General features: G+C 36.8%; 1 protein-coding gene across 2 annotated transcripts in view; it reads right to left on the bottom strand.

Moving 5' to 3' along the window:
• Positions 1-20,693, bottom strand: part of LOC145259873 (2-oxoglutarate and iron-dependent oxygenase JMJD4-like) — a 282,216-nt gene extending 261,523 nt beyond the window's left edge. The window contains exon 1 of one of the 2 annotated variants that reach the window (XM_080117747.1): positions 19,688-20,693. In XM_080117747.1, the coding sequence (XP_079973873.1) occupies positions 19,688-20,403 (716 nt within the window). In that variant the 5' untranslated portion in view covers positions 20,404-20,693. The remainder of the gene's footprint in view (positions 1-19,687) is intronic. The other variant, XM_080117748.1, reaches the window with a different exon arrangement.
• Between the last annotated feature and the right edge of the window lie 716 nt (positions 20,694-21,409).

The raw sequence follows: 21,409 nt of genomic DNA, 5'->3' as shown, positions 1-21,409 counted from the left end.
TTAGATCAGGAGTAAAGGTCAATCCCAGAAGCTTATCAAAACATGGAGCCTTCCCAAGACGAGAGCCATTCATTTCTATTGAAGCCAAATAGGGGATCAGAACTTGATAATGTAAAGATAGGAACTTGGTTTTAGATGCATTAAAATTAACCAGCCACTTTTTTCCCCATTGCACCACATGCTCCTGATGAGAGGAGAGAGAATCAGAGAGGACTTTGACATTTACAGCCTTTGATGTGCTGCCATAGATGGTAGTGTTATCATAAATGTCTACAAATGATCTTAGAATGTGGTTTGGAAGATCATTGATATAGATCAAAAAGAGAGTTGGGCCCAGGATGGGACTCCGGAATTAATACTGTGAGCTTCTGATTTCTGCACATCAACCACTACTCTAATGAACCCATCAGAGAGAAATGATTTAATAATTGAGAAAACTTTCCAGGTATACCGTAGCTGGAAATCTTGTGAAATAGGCCTTTATGCCATACCCTATAAAAGGTCTTTGATATGTCAAGAGCAATTGCCCTAGAAAAAAAAGGTTCTATCCAGAGATTCACTAATCCTATGAGATATAACTGTAAGCACATCTGCTGTAGATCTAGTAGAATGGAAACCATATTGCATGTTACTAAGAAGGTTATTTTAACTGGTGGTTTACTATTTTTCCATTTAACATGGATTCCAGCAACTTGCTCATGATGCACAGGAGACTTATTGGTCTGTAGTGAAATGAAGATGCCAGATTACCTGAATTCTTAAATATAGGGCATACTGATGAGTTTTTCCGATGTGTTGAGAAGCAATTCTCTTTAAGACAATGCTTAAACAGCCTTGTAATAGGGGAACTTGTTCTGGTTGAAGCTTTTTCAGCACTATAATTGGAATACCATTAGGGCCAGTTGCATTTCTGGAATCAAGGTTACTTTGGACTTAATGAACTAAACGTACAACTCTCTTGCATTCTTTATCACTCCTTTACGGTGGTTGCTGGCAGTTCTAGAATCGGCTTCAGTCTCAGTACAGCTACATTTTTTTCTTTGATCCTCTTTCCATAAAGGCAATGCTATCTTAAAAAATTTCTCTGTATAATGTGTCTTTACTCCCCTCTTCTGATGAGAAGCGTTTGGCTTCGAAATGCCATGGCCTAAAGAGGTTTCCCCATCCCAAAATATTGTAGTCCCTTTTGAACCGATAGCATAAAATTTAATTGTAATTTTTTTATCCTTTTGTTATCTTAACTTATTCTATAAAATTAGTTCGTATTTTTAAATGTATTTATGTATTTATGTATTTTTAATTACATTTCCAAACTCCCTTTCTTATCAGAATTGATTTTAACTGGCGAGTCTACTCCTGTTATACAATAAAATACGATGATCAAATTTTGTTATGAGGACTTGCATTAAAAAAATTTAAAAAAAAAAAAAAAGCTTTAAATCTATTTAAAATGTTAACCATCCCTTAATCTGCCTTTAAATAGATATTAATAAAAAATGAAATTTATTTGAGTGTATTATTTTATTTTCATTTCTATATTCCGTGCTATCTACGCACTTGAAACTCTATTTTCCCAGATTTTTCTTGTTTGTAATATATTAGTAATAGTTAGCAATATATGTATAGACACAATAGAAAAATTGGAAATACTCATCTCTTTTCTAGCATTCATCACTTTTGGTAAATGAGTTTGTATGTTTTAAATTATTAATACAGAAATCGAAAATTATACCGTTCCAATTAAAGACTGAAGTATTAAAATCAAAGCACTACTGCTCTCAAATAAACGCTAATTTTTGCACTTCAATTCCTTTCACGTGGAGACACTGGTCTTTTATATAAACCAATACGAGTCTTTCGAAGAACACCAAGTTGAGTGCATCTATCTATCCTTGTGGTGTGTAACCTCTTTATGTAGATCTAGTCCCACCATTTCTTTTTTTTTTCTTTGCTTTATATTATATTCCCTTACATATTCAAGTAATTATTAATATCCTATTCATTTATTTTGAAACAAATAAGTTGCTAGAGCTAATCGATTCTCTCAGAGTACTTGAAAGATACAATTTCTTGTAAATGTAATAAGGCAATCTATCTCTAATCCTATGCTTATCTATGTAGAATAGAGAAAAAGTTAAAGTAAGATACTAAATATCTTCATTCATGCGGGGGCGCAAAAACACTTGGTGTAAAACCAGGTGCATGGTTACCCCTCTTCGTGTGATGGACCCGTAGATCTTGTCAGATCATCCATCTAAGAGAAAGAAAACTGATAATAAAACTGGCGGAGGGAAGCCTCCTCAGTCATGATCGACAACCTTCCTGGAGCTGGTGACTCAAACAAATTCCTAGTTTGCTAACCTAACTTGCTTAAGGAGTAGATAGGCTCTGTCTATCATCGGCTTTTGCACTTTCTCTTTGTCTAATAGCCAGACAAGAATTATAATACAAGGGACTCACCAGAGCCACCTTGTGTTGGCCTTGTTTTCTAACTTAAGACATTGAAAACTGTCCCCCTATTCCATATTTTAAATTTCACTTTCTATCAGAAACTGAGAAAATTGGGTTTGCTTGCATGCCACTTGTGCTCACGTGACTTATTTGGGCCAGACTTGTCAGAGGTTGAGAGTAACCAATTGACAGTTTATCTGGCTGCTGTTTCCAACTGATAGGCCAGGAGCTCTAACTCTTTGGTAATGCTTAGACTGACTGCTGTCATCAGTTGTATAATATCAGGTAAAACAAACTTACACTCTTCAATCCTCTCTAACTACTTTAACATGACAGAATACCTCCCTCTTTGCTGTAAGGACTGATAGATATATGGACGTGCTTGGAGTCTATATCCATAGCACCCTCCCTTAAACTAGAGAGAAAAATCTTGAGTCAGACGACCAGGCTTTTATGTGCTTTCAACTAACATTTCATCACTGCATTAGTTACTTATATTTTCTCTACCGTTTTTCCTCAAGTCACGATTGTACCCTAATCGATCATGTCTCTGATAGTATAGATGCAGCACTCTCCTTAGATAGTAACGCCCAAATACATGTGTTTGGTGACTTTAATGTCCACCATAAAAATTGGCTTGGTTTCTCAGGTTACACAGATGCAGCTGGACGCTCTACTTATAGCTTCTCTATAGCCCATTCCCTCACACAGACAGTAATGTTTCCCACTGGCCTACCAGATCGTGAACCTCAGCAGGCTTCACTTGTGGACCTGTTCCTCATCACAGTACCTGAGGATTGTGTGACTAATGCTCACAGTCCACTTGGAAACGCAGACCAACTGGCATCAGTTGACATCACATTTAAATGTGTGAACCTCAGCAGGCTTATTCCTCGCCACAGTCCACTTGGAAACACAGAGCACTTAGTGGTATCAGTTGACATCACATTTAAATCCCAACCTCAAGGTGAGGAACAAGCTACTACAATAAGGCTGACTGAGAAAACCAATAGAGAACACATCCAAGATGTCCCACGGACCGATATCTTCTCGCTTCCTGCTGAACAGTGCCAATGAGAAAACTGAATGGCGCAAAGTGGGCATTGAAGCACATGTTCCCACACTGAAGTATTATGGCAAGCCCCACCCCGCATGGTTCACTACAGATTCTGCAGCTGCCATTGCATAAAGAATGCATTCCGCCAGTTTGTACATCATAAAATAGGCAAAAATTCATAAATGCTAGAAATCACTGTAAGAGAGAAATAGTGACAACCAAAAGAAAGCATGCTGAAATAATCAGGAAATGCATAGAATTGGAAAATATAAGAACTTGTGATTTCTGAAAAATCTATAATAGTGTAGTGAATATAGAGCAGGCGAAACTATAGCTGTAGCTCTTGATATATTCAAGGCCTTTGACAAAGTCTGGCACAAAGAGCTGCTAATGAAAATTAAATCGTACGTTATAACTGAACGTATACTAAATATAATTAGATTCATCTTAGACAATAGAAGCATACAGGTTGTCATTGACAGATGTACATCCAAGCAGCATAACTTTAATGCAGGAGTACCTCAGGGATTGAACCATGGATCATTATTATTCCTGATATTCATAAACGATCTCCCTGATAATATGGTGTCCGAGATAGTTATATTTGCTAATGATACAACGCTCTATAACATGCATGAGGAAAGAATGGATGTACATAAATCTAAGACAATGACAGAATCGTTAGAAAATTATAGAATGGGGCCACAAATGGATGGTAATATTTAATGCTAGTAAAACGAAGCTGTTCTCCTTTAACAATTACAAGACGCCTCTCCAACTGCCTATATCGAAGACAAATAACACCCTACCTGAGAATTCTACCTTCAAACTCCTCAGCCTAACATTTGCAGGCAATATAAACTGGAACAAATACATAGAGGACATTGCAAAGACTGCTGCAAAAAGGTGGGGTCCCTCTATCGAGCTAGAAGACTACTCACACCTGAGAGTATCCTGTACCTCTACAAGGCCACCATTCGCTCATGCATGGAGTATAGTTGTCACATGATAGGGTCCAAAAAAGTGTTGTCAATTTTACCGGTCCCACTATCAACTAAGCTCCAGCCCTTGTCTGTTTTACAAATATTTTAATGGAACGTGTTTTGATGAAATTGTTGCACTTGTACCCCCCCCCTCACCATACATATTCCTGACAACCCCCCTTAGCAATAACATCTCACTCCTTCACTGTTGAGATTCCTAGATGCCAGAAAGCTTTCTATTCTAATAGTTTCAGCTAGACTTTGGAATTCCCTTTCTACTTCACTGGTCGTACTGATATGCAGAAGTTAAAATGTTACATAAAACAACATCTTGTTAATCTTTCCTAGACAGTCCCAAATAGTAGCTTTTTACGTCCAAGTGGTGATATGGCTTGTTAGGAGTAGACGTGAGTAAAAAAATAAAGCTGGTAGAGTGTAAATGTGAGTATATTTATCATACAAGTGAATGTTAGACATCAAAAATGATAAAGAAAAGTAATTATTAAAATGCATGCTGAATAGATGTGGGAAGCTGGTATATGGATCTGCAGAATAGATTTCCACATAGCAGTTGGAGTCGGTATTCTAGGAGTCGGTATTCTAGGAGTCGGAGTCTGACTTTTACCATCCAACTCCATAACCCTGCTGTTAAACAGTGCTCGAATGAGACCACTGAAAGATTCAAAATGGCAATTGAAGCACATGTTCCCACGCGGAAATTTTATAGCAAGCCCACTCTCCCCAATGGTTTACTTCTACTTGTGCAGCTGCCATTGCTCATAGGCAGCATGGGTACCACAGATTTAACCGACATAACTCCAGTTCAAACAGACAGGAGTTCATAGAAGCCAGAAGTAATTGTAAGAAAGAAATAGCGACAGCTAAGAGAATTTACTGAAACCACCAGAAAGCGCATCAAAGCACAGAAATTGGGAACCCGTGATTTTTGGAAAATCTACAACAGTGTAGTAAATAATGGGAAATGAACAATTCTCCCACAATCCAACAATCATGAGGTTGTTTGCACAGCAACCGAGAAGGCTAACATGCTTGCCAGTCGGTTTGCCTTCAACTCCACATTGGACTCTGCAAATTACTACTTCCTGACTTTCCTTTGCGGACAGACGCTACACTAGACGATCTGAAAATCTCTTCTAAGGTGCATGATATAAAAAACGTTGACACTTCAAAAGCATATGAACCCAATCTCATCCCAGCTGTGCTATTAAAAAGAGAAAAAAAAAAATGCTCCACTGAGGTAGCTCCTGTTCTCTCCAAACTTTACAACAAATGCCTAAATGAATCTTGCTTTCCTGATTGCTGGAAACTGCTTCTGTGGTACCAGTTTTCAAGAATTCTAATGAAAGAACCGACCCATTAAATTATCGCCCCATTAGCCTCCTCCCACTTTTCGCCAAAATATTCAAGTCCATAATTAACCAGGCTCTAGTACATCACATTACAGATGCTAAACTTCTGATCGACCAACAATGGATTTAGGCAAGCCCGTTCCACAGCAGATATCCTAACTATAATCTCTGAACGTATATACCATTCACTGGACAAAGCAGGGAAAGGTAGAGCAGTAGCCCTAGATATATCTAAAGCTTTTGACAGAGTATGGCATGAAGGTCCTCTCAGGAAAATCAGATCATACGGTATCACTGGATGAATACTTAACATAAATCCTTAAGTAAGAGAAAAATCCAGGTTTTCCTTGGCGGTCGTACATCCGAACAATGATATAATGTGGGAGTACCTCGAGGAGGAGGGGTCCATCCTTGGATCTTTATTATTCCTAATATTCATAAATGACTTCTGACAAAATTATCTCTGAGATGGGTATATATGCTGAGGACACCATGCTCTATAATAGGCACGACTGAAAAAATGAACACATATCTAAGAAAATGGCAGAAACACTAGTTGAAGACTTCCAATTTGTAGTGGAATGGGGGACAAAAATTGATGTTCACATTCAATGCTGCTAAGACTAGACTTGTTTCCTTCAATAATTACAAGAAACCTTCTCTGCCACCAATAGCAATGGCCAAAGACTCATTACCTGAAAGTACTCCTCGGCCTAACGTTCACAGAATATTGAAAGCATTGCTAGGACCGCTGTGAAGAAGGTAGGCTCTCTCTAACATGCTAGAAAACTATTAACACCTGAAAGTATCCTGTACCTCTATAAGGTTACCATTTGCTCATGTATGGAGTATTGTTGTCACATTTGGGCTGGTGCATCTGCTACTAGTCTCTCGCTCCTAGACAGGGTTCAAAAGAGAGTCGTCATCCTGATAGGTCCTGAACTGTCATCTAAGCTTCAGCTTCTGTCCCATCGATGAAACGTTGCATCCCTCTACAAGTATTTTAATGGCGAATGCTCTGACGAACTGTACCCCCCCCTCGATGTAAATACCCCCGACAAACCCGACAACTTTTGATTTGAATAAATTAATAAAATGAATATTGACAAATAAGAATTTATAGTCCGTTCGTTTAATACAGTAAAAATAGAAAACATAATAAAACTAAATAAAACCTAACAAGAGACGCTCATCTAAAAAAAAAAAACAAAAAAAAAACGGTTTTATAGAAATCGAGCATAAAAACATTCACAACAAAAGAATTAGGGTAAATATTGTGCTACGCTACTACAGAACACAGACCACACTAATTTGTTTTTTAGGGGTATTCGAGGTTGCTGACAACAAATCTGATAATCAAACCCGCAACAAATTTACAGTTTGCATGGTATGAAGTCTTGAACCCAAGAACTATTTTACAGCATCCCTTTACGCTGCATGTGGTAGCATAAACGACGGCTGTTAAATGTGCCTTCACGTAGCAAACTGCTTTCTCACATGGCGTATGAATCTTCCGGACAATTTAAAATTATATGAAAAAGAAATAAAACAAGAAAAGAAAAGCACTTCAAGTGGGGTGTGGTGGGGGGGGGAATAATGTCAAAAAGACATTTTTTTTTCTTTTACAGAATATAAAATTTTCAAATTTTTTTTTTTTATTAGCGGACAATTTAAAATTATAAGAAAAAGTCATCTAAAACAAAAACAAAAAATCATTATGGCACTTTTGGAGAGAATTTTTTTGTCTTACGTAGTTTTTAATGCATATTAAACAAAAACAAAGTTTTCATGAGTGGTTTACAAAAACATAAGCACCAAACATTATGTTTTTCGTTCTTTTTTTGGGGGGGGGGTCAACTGTAGAACTTGTGATTTAACAGGTGTTTCTGCAATTTAATTAACCATTCTTCCATAAGCAACGCACCAACATTTACCGATTAGAATACCATTCAACATTTTTTAGATTTTATTGTTTATGATTTTCTTCCCCAGAACTGCTAGTTTGGAATTTTCTTCCAGGTTCCTGCTTTCCCAACTGCACTGACATGCAGAAATTCAAGTGTAATGTAAACAGACATCTTGTTGCTCAACTCCCTACATAGTATCGCTGCAACTTATGGCCCCAATAGTAGCTCCCTACATCAAAGTGGCACTGTGCATTGTTTGGGGTGAAAATGGAATAAAAAAATATTTGTTAAACACAAAAATTGCTAAATTGTGCAATTGGTAAAACCAAACAGGAAAACCATATAAAAAAATAAATTTATTGGACTTCAGGAGTCCGAGTCAGATAAAAAATTCTGACTCTTAGTACTCTTAGAAATCCGATTCTGACTAAAACCTCTGACCTGGACTCAAACTCTGCAACCCCAGTTGGTAGAGTGGTAACATCACCAACTTTGAATGCTAGTTTTGCTTTCAGTTTCGATTCTAGCTGATGGCACCCAAATACTTTTTAGTTTTGAAATCTCAATTATAATATATTATAATAGAAAAATGCGAGCATGTAAAATAATATGGTTAAGCTTAAACATGGAAAAGTAAAGGACTAGTTGTTAAAACTGGAAAAGAGAAGGACAAGATATTCTAGTAAAAATATAATAAATTTATAACTTAAAATATTGCAGCATTAAGAATTGATTATACAATGTTATAAATTGAATTTAAAAAAAAAAAAAAAAAAAAAAAAAAAAAAAAACGTAATTCTGCAATATTTTAAGTTATAAATTTATATTTTTTACTAAAATATCTTGTCCTTTTCTTTTCCAGTTTTACCAACTAGTCCTTTACTTTTCCATGTTTAATCTTAACCATATTATTTTATGCTCGCCTTTTTTTATTGTAATCCATGATTTTTCCAGGCTTCCAATAAATTTACTTGTTTTTTGTTTAATTTCAGTTATATTTTTTGCCCCCATAAACACATATGTAATAATGTATAGCACTTGTCTGCTTTCAATAAAATCCCAATTATCTCCCTTTTATGCTTTCATTTGCTTCACTTCACTTTGAGATAGCAGTGAATTAGTAGCAACAGTAGTCACTAAAGTGATGTGATTGCTATGGAAACCAGTCATAAAAAGCGTTGTTACCTCCTTACATATTTTTATGATTTTGAACACCAGATAATTAATAACTTGTTTTACTGAACGAAAATTGAACATTTTTTTTCAAGATTTTTTTAAGATTTCAAATATTTATAAATTTCGTCATTATAAAAAACAATTATTAGATTGATAAAAATTCAATATACAAGAAAAAGAGTAGATAAAAGTGGCATAAAGTGGTAGATATAAAAAAGAACGTGGTGAAACATATTTAAGCAAAAGTAGGATATAATTATTTGTATTATTTTTACTTTTATTGTTTTGCCAAAATGCATATTTATTATCCGTTATTTTTGGTTAACTTCAGCTAAGATAATTTTTGTTTTTCGAAAATTGTTTAAAGTTAGATATATCTAGTGATGAGCAACTAAGATTAGCGAGGTACAGTTTCAGAAATATTTTCCGCATAATTTTAATGTGTAAAAGAAAAAAAAAAAGAAATTGTTTTAATTTACAAGATAAGATTAATAAGTTTTTTCTTGCCCTCTGAATGACTGCCGGGGAATACAGAGACAACTTCCCTTTACATAATCCATCATCATCAGGAGGGGCTCCTTGCCTGGACCAATGTGACTCTTCCTCTCCAGTGTTTCCCCTGTCTTCCATCAGCTGTTTCAGATCTTCAGGTTCAGTTATCAGCGTGTGCTATCTGCTAAATGTACATCTAGGTCTCTCTCTGATGGTATTAGATATGGCAAGTAGGTTGCCATAAAGTTGCTGCTTCATGGGATGATTTTGACAAGATATATTTAATACTGTTCGTAGCATATGGGTGTATTTCCAATTTTTTGGTGAGTGTCCAGGTTGTAGCACAATAAACAAGGACAGACTCTACCACTGCCCTGAAGAACTGCCTTTTCAGTTTGTCAGTCAGCTAAATTTAGCCCATCCAATCCGGCCTATGCTTTTGGGATGCAAATTTCAATATCTTTGTGGAAACTATATTGTTGCCCAGATACGTAAACTTATGAGGGAAATGTGCATTTCCCTCCTAATGATTACTTAAATAAACACAAGGCCAAACGACATTGCTTTTAACAAAACAATAATAAAGGGTTTATTTAGAAAAGGCGAGATTGTATCTCAAACTGGAGAGAAAGAAAGTGTAAATGTCTGAAGGTGTCGTCTGCCATCAGACCGCAGTCGTCAACAAGTAGCAGTGGGAGGGGTCAGTGAGAGAGGTCTGTATAGGTCACTTGCTGGCGTCTCTCTAGCGATCGCAGCCGAGATCCCAAAGGGCTAAAAATAGTCCTTAAGGGGACAGCTCAAATCAATGCGCCCTGCCAACCGATTGGTCAGTGCAGCCGAATCACTTTGGCACCAGGCATTGATCCGCTTATAGTAAATAATTTGTTAACTGCTACATCACCCCTTGCTTAGGCGAAAAGCCGATGAAGAAAAATAAAAAGGTAGCAGTCTTTAGAAAAATACAGAACACAAGGCAACGTAATGTCTGGAAGTTTATGTTGCCGAAGAAAGAATATATAAAGGGGTAATGAGAATAGAAAGTTCCAACTAAATTTTTTTTTTTAATAAACGGAATTCACAGGGGTTTAAATATGCAAAGTTTTGCATAATTTTTTGGGCCAATGTACACGGCAGCCACTACGTGTAGTAGTGACATAGTTGTCATTTTCAGTATTCACTTCAGGTGTATGCTGTGTGAATGTAGGTGGGATATGTGTGTTTTGTGTTTCTGAGTCAAGAAAAGCTCTTAACTGTCAACAGATACGGTTTCTTTTTTGCCCCTAATATCCAGGGTGAAAAGTTTAGAAGTGCATGATAACACGCGATAAGGACCAGTATAATGCAATGTTAGAGGGGCTTTCACACAGTCTTTTCTAAGAAACACATGTGTCCATGAAGAAATGTCTTTGGAGACCGAAGATTTTCATGGTCTGTTCCCTAGGTTTCATGGGTAGGAGCTTACTAAAGTAAGCTTGCAGTCCGTTTATAAACAGAGCTGGATCTGACAATCCTAGTTCTATCAGGATCAGCATCTGACCTGGCAGCGATAGATGTACTCCATAGACAAGTTCGGCTGGAGAGTATCCCAGGTCCTCTTTGATAGCTGCACGACAGCCAAGAAGGACAACAGGTATGTAGTCACTCCATTGCTGTTGGTCAGGGTAAGCGCGTAAGGCAGCTTTCAATTGTCGATGGAAGCGTTCTATCATCCCGTTCGAAGCTTGTTGTTCGAATACATTTGATCCCTAAAATCCTGGAAAGTTCCTGGAACAGGTGGGATTCAAACTGTGCTCCACAGTTTGCGGTAATTGTTGTGGGGACTCCATAGCGCGATATCCAGCCTGATATAAGGGCTCGCACTACAGATTCAGTCGAAATGTCCTTTAGGGGAACAGCTCCAGGCCACGGTGTGAAACAGTCTATGCAGGTCAGGAGATAAATACTGGCTAACTGGCCATGGTCCAACCAGATCTATGTGAACATGGCTGAACCGAGCATCTGGGGTGCTGAATGTTCCCAAGGGTGCACGGTTCGATTGTGCACCTTTGACTTCTAACAGGAAATGCAGGAACGTGTCCAGGCAATGATGTCACACCTCATTAGGCCAGAAAAATCTAGCTGTAATCAGCTTCACTGTGGCTTTGCATCAGGGGTGTGCCAGATTGTGTAGTGTGTCAAAGACAGCTCTACGATGAGTCATGGGAACAAACGGTCTAGGTGAATCTGTTGAAGTGTCACATATGATCTGCTTGTCCGAAGTAGGCACGGGCAGATACGCGAATTTGCAAGTTGCAAATTCAGGTGACGACAGATCCAACGGGTCCAGACATTGCTGGTCTAAGGCCATTTGTTTAAATCGATATCCGAAGGTGAGGACAGAGAATTAATAGAAAGACGGGATAAGGCGTCTGCCACAGTGTTCTATCCCCCAGAGATATGTCAGATATAACTAGTAAATTGCAAAATAAAATCCAAGTGGAGAGTTTCGCGAGGTGATTATTTATCCGGCTTAGCACGCAGTGTGAATGTAAGCGGACAGTGATCAGTGTAGATTACAAATTGTTGGCCCTCGAGTGAATACTGAAAGTGTTTCACTGCGAGGTGCATAGCCAGGATTCCTGGCCAAACGTGCTGTAACATTGTTTTGCCGGTTTCAGCTGCCTCGAAAAATATGCAAGAGATTGTATTGTTGTTAGTGCTGCTGTTGCAACACTGCACCTACAGCTGTACTCGATGCATCCACAACCAGTGAAAACTGGGCATCAGGCACAGGATGTGCAAGTAATGTGTGTGTTGCTAGTTTCTCCTTCACTTCTTTAAAGGCTTTCAGCTGAATATCATTCAGTGAAATCTGCTCATGTTTCTTCTTCCTATTACGTAACAAGTCAGAAAGAGGAGACAAGAGATTCGCACAGTGTGGGATGAAGCGCCTGTAGTAATTTAGCAGGCCGAGGAAGTGAAGTGGGTGGTTTAAGGTCTTGTAGAGCCTTAACCTTTTCGGGTAAGGGAGATATACTCCCTGGGCTGATGATGTGGCCCAGGAAAACTAACTGAAGTACCAAAAACACATTTGCCAGGGTTGATTCTAACCTGATACTGTTGAAACCGTTCGAACAGTAGGCGGACGTGAGTGACATGTTCCTCAGGTGAGGCACTTGCCACTAGAATATCGTCTATGTAGCTATAGACAAAGTCTAAATCATGCACTACCTCGTCCATGAAGCATTGAAGGTACTAGCTGTATTTCGCAAACCAAAAGGCATAGTTAAAAATTCAAATGCTCCAAACGGAGTTGTTACAGCAGTTTTCGGGATGTCGGCTGGATTCACTGGAATCTGATGGTATGTCTTAACCAAATCTAGTTTGGAGAAGGTCTTACAACCGTGCAGTGAAGAAGCAAAGTCCTGTATGTGTGGGATTGGGTAATGATCGGGTACCGTAGTGGCATTCAATAGTCGGTAGTCCCCAGTCGGACGCCAATCTCCAGAACGTTTCGGGACCATATGCAAGGGGGAAGCCCATGGACTGGAAGAGGGCGTATGATTCCCAGTTGCAGCATATGATTTCCTTTGCTGCTTAGGAAGTAGCAATACATATGAAAAAATTTAAATGGCTTAAAATATTTCAATATTGGTATATATAGAAAGAGCTTGATAAGCTAAGAAAGAATCTTTTTAAAATTTTTTAAATCCAATTAAAATCAAGGAAGTTATGACTATTTTTATGCCCTGCGTGTTTGGATATTTCCCCCCTCTTTAAGACCATATGCGTTTTGTCACATTTTTTGCACTACTTTTTCAGTAAAAATGCTATATCTTTGTTAAAACACAAGACTAAGCAATGAAATTTGCCATATAAGTGTATTTTTGTGCAAGGAATCTGAATATGCTACAGAAAATCTCCAGAAATGAATGGTTTCCAAATAATCTGCAGTAAATTCACATAAATATGCTGCGATTGCTTAAAAATGCCATGTATTCATTAAAAGAAAATAAGTTAGAACTCAAAGTTTAGTTGTAATGCATTTTATGTGCCAAAAACTGAAATCGAAATCTAGGATTGGTTAAAAATGAATATATTGCAATATTTCTTTGGTATTATTGTTGCAATATTTTGTTTAATGGGGTATGATCCCAAACAGTCGGACGAGTCTATTTATAAACGATACTGCTAAGAACCAGAATTGCTTCATAAATATTAAATCTTTTCTGGAGCAATTTCACATGTTCTTTTCCCCGGTTTCGACATGGTAAGAATATTTTGTTCTGTGGAACTGTCTACTATAAACAAGTCACCTACCAGGACTTGTGTGTAACAGCGAACCATCTGAAACTCAAAATGGCTTACACTTCTAGAGGTTATGCGCCCAGCATGTGTCTTTATTTCGATGGATCCGAATCAAAATTCGAATTGTGGCAAGTTAAATTTCTGGGATATCTACGAATCCAAAATCTACACAAAGTACTACAAACACAACCTGAAAACAGAAACGACCCCGACTTCATTGAAAAGAACGCAACTGTCTTTGCGGAATTAATACAGTGTTTAGATAACCGAAGTCTATCACTGGTAATGAGAGAAGCCCTGGACAACTGCTGCAAAGCATTAAACATATTGAGAGAGCATTATTTATCGAAAGGAAAACCCAAAATTATTTCTTTATACACTGAACTGACCTCTCTAAAATGAATGGAAGCCGAAACTATTACTGATTATATTATAAAAGCCGAGACAACTGCAAATTCTTTAAAAATGTCTGAAGTTATAAGTGACAGTCTGTTAATTTCTATGGTCCTTAAGGGATTACAGAGTGATTTCAAGCCATTTACCACCGTGATAACCCAGAAAGAAAAATCCATGACTTTTAGCCAATTCAAGGTAGCACTCAGAAGTTACGAAGAAACTGAAAAAATGATCACAGAAAAAAACGAATCCACAAATATCATGAAATTTAAAAATACACACATAAAAAACACCAACATTGAATTATACCCATGCCAGGAATAAAAAACGCAACTTTGCCAAAAGCAGGTTTTTTCCTAAGAAAGGTACAAAAATTATTTGCTATAATTGTGGACGACCTAATCACAAGAGTTTCCAATGTAGATACAGGACTCAAAATGGCGACTACATTAAAAATGTAGAGAGCTCTGTTAGCGAACATACATTTTTATTTTCATGTACATTTGATGCTTCGACAAACAATAATTTTCTTGTCGATTGTGGGGCCACGGCACATGTGATTACAAAGGAATCTGATTTTATCAATTTTGATCCCAACTTTAAGCCACAAAATCATTTTGTAGAACTAGCTGACGGGAGTCGAGTCAATGATATCGTTTTGAAAAGAGGCAATGCGAAAATCTCACTAAAGAACAATAAAGGTGAACGGTGTTTCTGTATTCTAGAAAACGCTCTTCTAATCCCAAAATTTAAACAAAATATATTTTCTGTACAAGCTGCCACAAAACAAGGTGCAAATATAAACTTTAGCCCCAATAAATCAAAACTGGTGTACCCGAATGGAACTGTATTCGACATTAAAGAAAATGGAAGATTATATTATTTAAATAGCGTAGTCCCATCAAAAACCGCCTGCCATGATCTACAGACATGGCATAAAATTCTTGGACACTGCAATATCTTGCATTGACTGGTAAGAGAGACTAGCGGGGGGTGGGGTGGGGGATATCTTGCGTTGACTGGTAAGCGAGGCCAGGGGGGGGAATACCTTGCGTTGACTGGTAAGCGAGGCCAGCGGGGGGGGGGGATATCTTGTGTTGACTGGTAAGAGAGACTAGGGGGGGGGGGATATCTTGCGTTGACTGGTAAGCGAGACTAGCGGGGAGGGGGATATCTTGCGTTGACTGGTAAGAGAGACTAGGTGGGGGGGATATCATGCGTTGACTGGTAAGCAAGGCCAGCGGGGGGGGGGGATATCTTGCATCAACTGGTAAGCAAGGCCAGCGGGCGGGGGGGGGATATCATGCGTTGACTGGTAAGAGAGACTAGCGGGAGGGGGGGGATATCATGCGTTGACTGGTAAGAGAGACTAGCGGGAGGGGGGGGATATCATGCGTTGACTGGTAAGAGAGACTAGCGGGAGGGGGGGGGATATCATGCGTTGACTGGTAAGAGAGACTAGCGGGGGGGGGGGATATCTTGCGTTGACTGGTAAGCGAGACTAGCGGGGGTTTAAATGTGAGGTGATCTTTAAGGCATTTTCCTAGGGGCTTATTCTGGAAAAAAGAAAAAGGAAATATATTGCAAGACTCCTTTTTCTTTTGTTTCATGAGACGAGAATGTGTGAGAAATTATGTAAGCGTCTGCCTCTCTGGGCGTCTGCATGCGTGAATCACGTGTGAACGTGATTTCACGTTATGCCCCCCCTCCGCCTGATTCGTATTTAAAGCGACAGAATACCGCATAGGGGTTGTCGTTTTTTGGGCACTGGCATTCGGCCGTTGGACGCACATTAGTGCTTCCAGACCTTAGAAGTCGCAATAGGGCAACCTGTTGCACACAAGGATAATTCGCCACATGTAAAACAAATACATTTTTATTAACGAACTACACAGACTAGAGTTAATAAAATAAATTAATTTTAATGTCTTCTGTTGGCACATGTATTTAAAAATAATGTTCCTTAAAAGCCTCCGTACATTTTTGAAAAAAAGCGCCAAACATGACCACCTTCTATCAATTTAACTAATAAAATCAAAACGAATTTTTTTAAGGTTGATTTTGGATTTACAATTTTTATTATCTCAATAGTCTTATATTCTTTTATATGAATATTTTTTTATTATTGGAAACCTGTTATTAAAAAAATCCATTTAAACTTCATATCACGTAATATTTGAATTTAATATCATTTAAAGCTTTTTAAAAATAATTTTTTAGAATTTTTTTTTTTTTTTTTGTAATTCGAAAAATTATCCAGAAAGTGTTGTTTTTTTTAAAGATAATATTTAATCTATGTCCAATTTTATTTACAACTTTGAGGTAAGTGAAAACAGGATATATATATATATATATATATATATATATATATATATATTATATATAAATTTTTAATTATTTGATCTTTTCAGCTTTAAAAAAATGTTGAAACGTTCATCAATCCACATTTATTTTGCTTAATTTTCGAACCATGAAATATATACCTAAAATATATATATATTTATTTCCGCTAATATATTTATCGAAACCTACTTTTAATATGTAAGTTTATTTAATAATGATTGAATATCGAAAATTTCAGGAAAATATGATTATTATTTGATTTTTACTAGATTTTTAAAACATGGGTGTGTGAACGAACGGCTTAAAAAACGTCACTGAATAGGAACGTTGTTTTAAAGCGTCGATAATGTAAACACGATTTTTGTCTCGCATTTATTATTTTTGTATGCTGTAAAAAAATTTTTTTTTAATATTAGCAGTTTATTTTAAGCTTTTTCTATTAAAATGGTAAAAAAAGTTAGGATGATAATATTAAATTAAATTACAAGTTAAAACTGGCGCGCGTTGGAGGTACCTATTGCAATAAAATACTAGTACAAGCACAGGGATAGAAGATTGCGGCGATGGGACAGGAGTTGGAGCTTGGTTAACAGTGTGGGATCTAATAGATATTAGATCTATTCTGCTTTTTTGGACTGGCTTACAGAGACAAACTAGTGGTATGCCACATATGGGAGCCCATATGTGGCAACAATACTCCATGCATGTAAGGATACTGTCAGATGTGAATGTTTTTTTTTTTTCTAGCACAATTGAGGGAACCCATCATCTTCGGAACAGCCTTGACAATGTCTTCTGCATATTTGTTCCTGGAACAGTTGCATAACCCCCGCCCCCAACCCAAAACGGCATCAGTGAAAAACAAAATACAATTCGTCCTGTTTTCGTTACTGAAAATCCAAACAATAATTCCTTCGCCTTTATAAAGTGTAGTATCTGTTCTGATGTCTACAGTTAGTCTATTATTTCCTTGGTCAGTGAAAGAGATTCTTCTAGATTGAGGCAATTTTCATTTTCATTTTTATTCCAAGCAAGAGTGCTCCTTTTGGGGAGCTGGATTTTCCTCATATTAAAAATAGACATTGTACTCGGGGGCGGGGGATAAATAGAAACAACAGTTTGTAATAAAAAATAAATAAATTTTGCTGGCTGAATTTATTTTTATTAAAACCAAAAATGATACTTGTTCCTTTCGATTTATATTTGTTTAACGCATGAAAAATATTTTTTTAAAGTTACTATTGGCGATATTATTTTTGTGAAATTAGTCAAAACACTTGTTTTACCGATTTGTGTGTGAAGTGAAAATAAAACAAAAGTTGTTTTAGATGTTTTTATACGAAGGTTTTTCAAAGAAATACCCATCACTGATGGGGATTGGGGAATGGGGCACATCAGTCGAAAGAAAAAGCAAACTTTCGTTGCAATTTATTAATTTGATTTTGGTGCTAATGCACTTACTGATCTGCGCTATTTTTTTTTAAATCGTATTTCCAAGTTTAATTAAAGTTTCATGGTAAAATTCATCGAGTGCGTACGGTGGTTATATGAAAAAATAAAGCTGTGTACGCTACGCATTATAAATGTTTCTTTTCTGTGTCTTATGTTGTACATTAGGGGTCATTTCGAGTTAAAAGTTTATTTACTACTACTGACTGCACCCATCTGAACTAGAGAAAATCATGATTTAAATGTGTATGCCTCGTCTAAATAACTAACGATGTATGTCTAATATGTCTGACCAGACGGGTGATCAAAAAGTCAGATCGTGTGAACCGGAAAACGCAATGAAATTGACAACTTCTAAACAAAACTGAGTACCTTATATATATATATATATATATATATATATATATATATATATATATATATATATATATATATATATAAACTTACTCGATGAGAACACGCACGACTGTTTTTGCTTTAATAATTATTTTTTATTCAAACGTAACAAATAAAAATTTCAATTTGGTTTGAACTTTGCGCTTTTCGGATTATTTTTTATTGTTTTTTTAGCCGGATTTCAAACAAAACAAAAACAATATCTACCAAGAAAATAAAACATAAAATAATCCGAAAAGCGCAAAGTTCAAACCAAATTGAAATTTTTATTTGTTACGTTTGAATAAAAAAATAATTATTAAAGCAAAAACAGTCGTGTTCTCGTCGAGTAAGTTTTTTTTTTCTTCAAGAAAATAAAAGGTACTCAGTTTTGTTTAGAAGTTGTCAATTTCATTGCGTTTTCCGGTTCACGCGATCTGACTTTTTGATCATCCGTCTGGTCAGACATATTAGACATACATCGTTAGTTATTTAGACGAGGCATACACATTTAAATCATGATTTTCTCTAGTTCAGATGGGTGCAGTAAATAAACTTTTAACTCGAAATGACCCCTAATGTACAACATAAGACACAGAAAAGAAACATTTATAATGCGTACACAGCTTTATTTTTTCATATAACCACCATACGTTCTCAAGGGATTTTACCAGTTCCTATGTTTTTTATTCATTTGTAAGGTTAAAGTACAGAATAGGTACAAAACACCCTCCCCATGTTAAGAATGGCTTTTAAAATAATAGCGTTATTATTTCAGCCCGGATAGTACCTTGATTTTCTTTAATCAATAATGTACAAAACCTGCATTCAATTGAAAAAAAAAAAAAAAAAAAAATTAGAAATATGAATGAAGAGGAGGTTTAAATTCACAGGTTTTGAAATTAAAAATTCATTATTGAAATTAAAAATGGACGAAACAATTAAAATTCAATATAAATATCGTCAACATCTTCCTTCGCAGTTTAAGGCATAATGAGATTTGTGCAAATGGATGGACGATAATACGAAAAAAAAAAAAAAATCAAGTTATAAAGCATGTAAACGTACTGCAAATACTGGTCGTAAACAATCATGCGTCACCGATGTGATTTTTTATGCCGCCAACACCAATGTTTACTTGCTTATATCAAATTTTTTTTAACGTAATATGTCACACATAAATAGGTAAAATAAAATATAGTATTTGGGGCTAATTCTCAATATCATTTCCATAATTGGTATTTACGTAAACTGCCCAGAAAATTCCGACGATAAGTACAAAATAGTTAATGATAATAACGTTTAAAGAAAAAGAAAAAAGAAAAAGAAAAAAAAAGAAACTTAATAACTTAATAATGTGAATTTGAAATATTCAACAACAACGACAAAAAATGTACTTACCATCCAATATACCAGGGTTTTGAATGATCCGAATTTTTTATTCTTTCCGGGTCCATTTGGAAAACCTCAGCAAGGTTGAGGAATTCTGTTTGGTAAGGAAAAAACTGGCAGTTGTAACCCTTACCCTCTAAGGCCGGGCTATCGTCGCCATAAATCCCTTTGAAAAACTCAAACGAGAAGGTTGCCGGCGCCGTCCAGTTTTTGGCCCCATCCACAACGACCACTGGTCGACCCGAATAAGCGTAGAGCTCCTCGAAGAGGCTGGGGGTAAGATTTGAAACTCGATCGATGTGGGTGAGGTTCATACAAAACTCACAAGACACTGGGGGTCGGAATATGGAGGATATTCTTTCGATGTTGTTGAATAAACAAGGTTCTTTGTAGACGTCATAGTTGTTCCACTCGAACCAAAAAGTGGTCACTTGTTCACCGCTGACCGGTACGTTGAGGAAGAAAACGCAAAAAAGAATCGCAAATAAACCCAACAATACACAGAAAAAGGATTTCGCGTGTTGAGACCAAACCAACCCCCCGTGAGCAATAGTGTCTTCTTCATCTTCTTTGCTTACTTTATGTTTTTTAGAGTCGTTCAGATCACGAAAACAATTCAGGTTTGCCAGTTGATGTCCTTCAAGACCTAATGCAGTGGCTCGAGCGAACAGACGAAGAAACAAAACTTGGGGTGACTTGTCGGACGAATTTACTGCGGATGTCATGTTTACACAGTTTACTGTTTCAAGACGAGTGTTTCCGTCGAGGTACAAAACATACAGTTAGTGACAGTATCTACATAGTGGCGCTGGCCACTGGGTTAACATGATATAATTAACATCATAAAATGACCCCGCCCCAACTAAAGTGAACGTCGAGGGCGGTATTTAAGCATGGCTATAATGTGAGGTGGCGCTCTCCAGCGTTGGAGTCTTAGAAATGACACACCTGCTTGAGCGGCTGCCAGTCCTATCAGCAGTCGCTTCCAGCCACTTCACAATAAAGTTTACAAAGTGCAAAATCAAGAGTAATTTATTTATATTTAGAATACGAAATTATCCGGACACACACACACACATATATATATATATATACACATATATATATATATATATATATATATATATATATATATATATATATATATATATATATGTGTGTGTGTGTGTGTGCCCAAGTGAATGAATAAATAGGTAAAAATGAATCAATACAAGAACAAATCGATAACAGAAAATTAGGTCTGCTGCTCAAGAGGGGCGGGCTAGAGGGGAAACTACCTAGGCTCCTTCTCCTACAAAGTAAGATCCTCCTCCCCTATTTTAAAATATCAATTTTAAAATAAATAAGTCGTGTTTTCGAAGTAAATAAAATAGACTTTTGTAAGATGTGTGGGTGGGTAGGGGATTAGGTTCTCTCACCTCAAGTTTTAATAGGCTAACCCCCGCCCCATTTTAAAATAAGTATTTACTCACTTGGTTAAAATTGCAGAATAGTTAACAGCCGAGAAATTTTAAAAACACAGCAAAAGAAAAAATAAATGACTCATACCAAATGCAGTAGAATTTAATTGTTTACCGACATATATACTAAGTATATTATACTTTTAACATGCTTAAACTGTCTTTAGGTTTCTTTTATTTCATACTAGCCTAGGTGCCCGGCGTTGCCCGGGTGTTTGGAGGTGTGTGTTGAGCACAAAAACAAAAGTGGTAGTAGTCAGGTAGGCTCGAA

Source organism: Euprymna scolopes, chromosome 35, assembly GCF_053919585.1.
Source record: "Euprymna scolopes isolate OS-2025 chromosome 35, ASM5391958v1, whole genome shotgun sequence".
NCBI lineage: Eukaryota > Metazoa > Mollusca > Cephalopoda > Sepiida > Sepiolidae > Euprymna > Euprymna scolopes.
The sequence above is the reverse complement of the archived record's forward strand: the minus strand, read 5'-3'. Positions and strand labels throughout refer to the sequence as shown.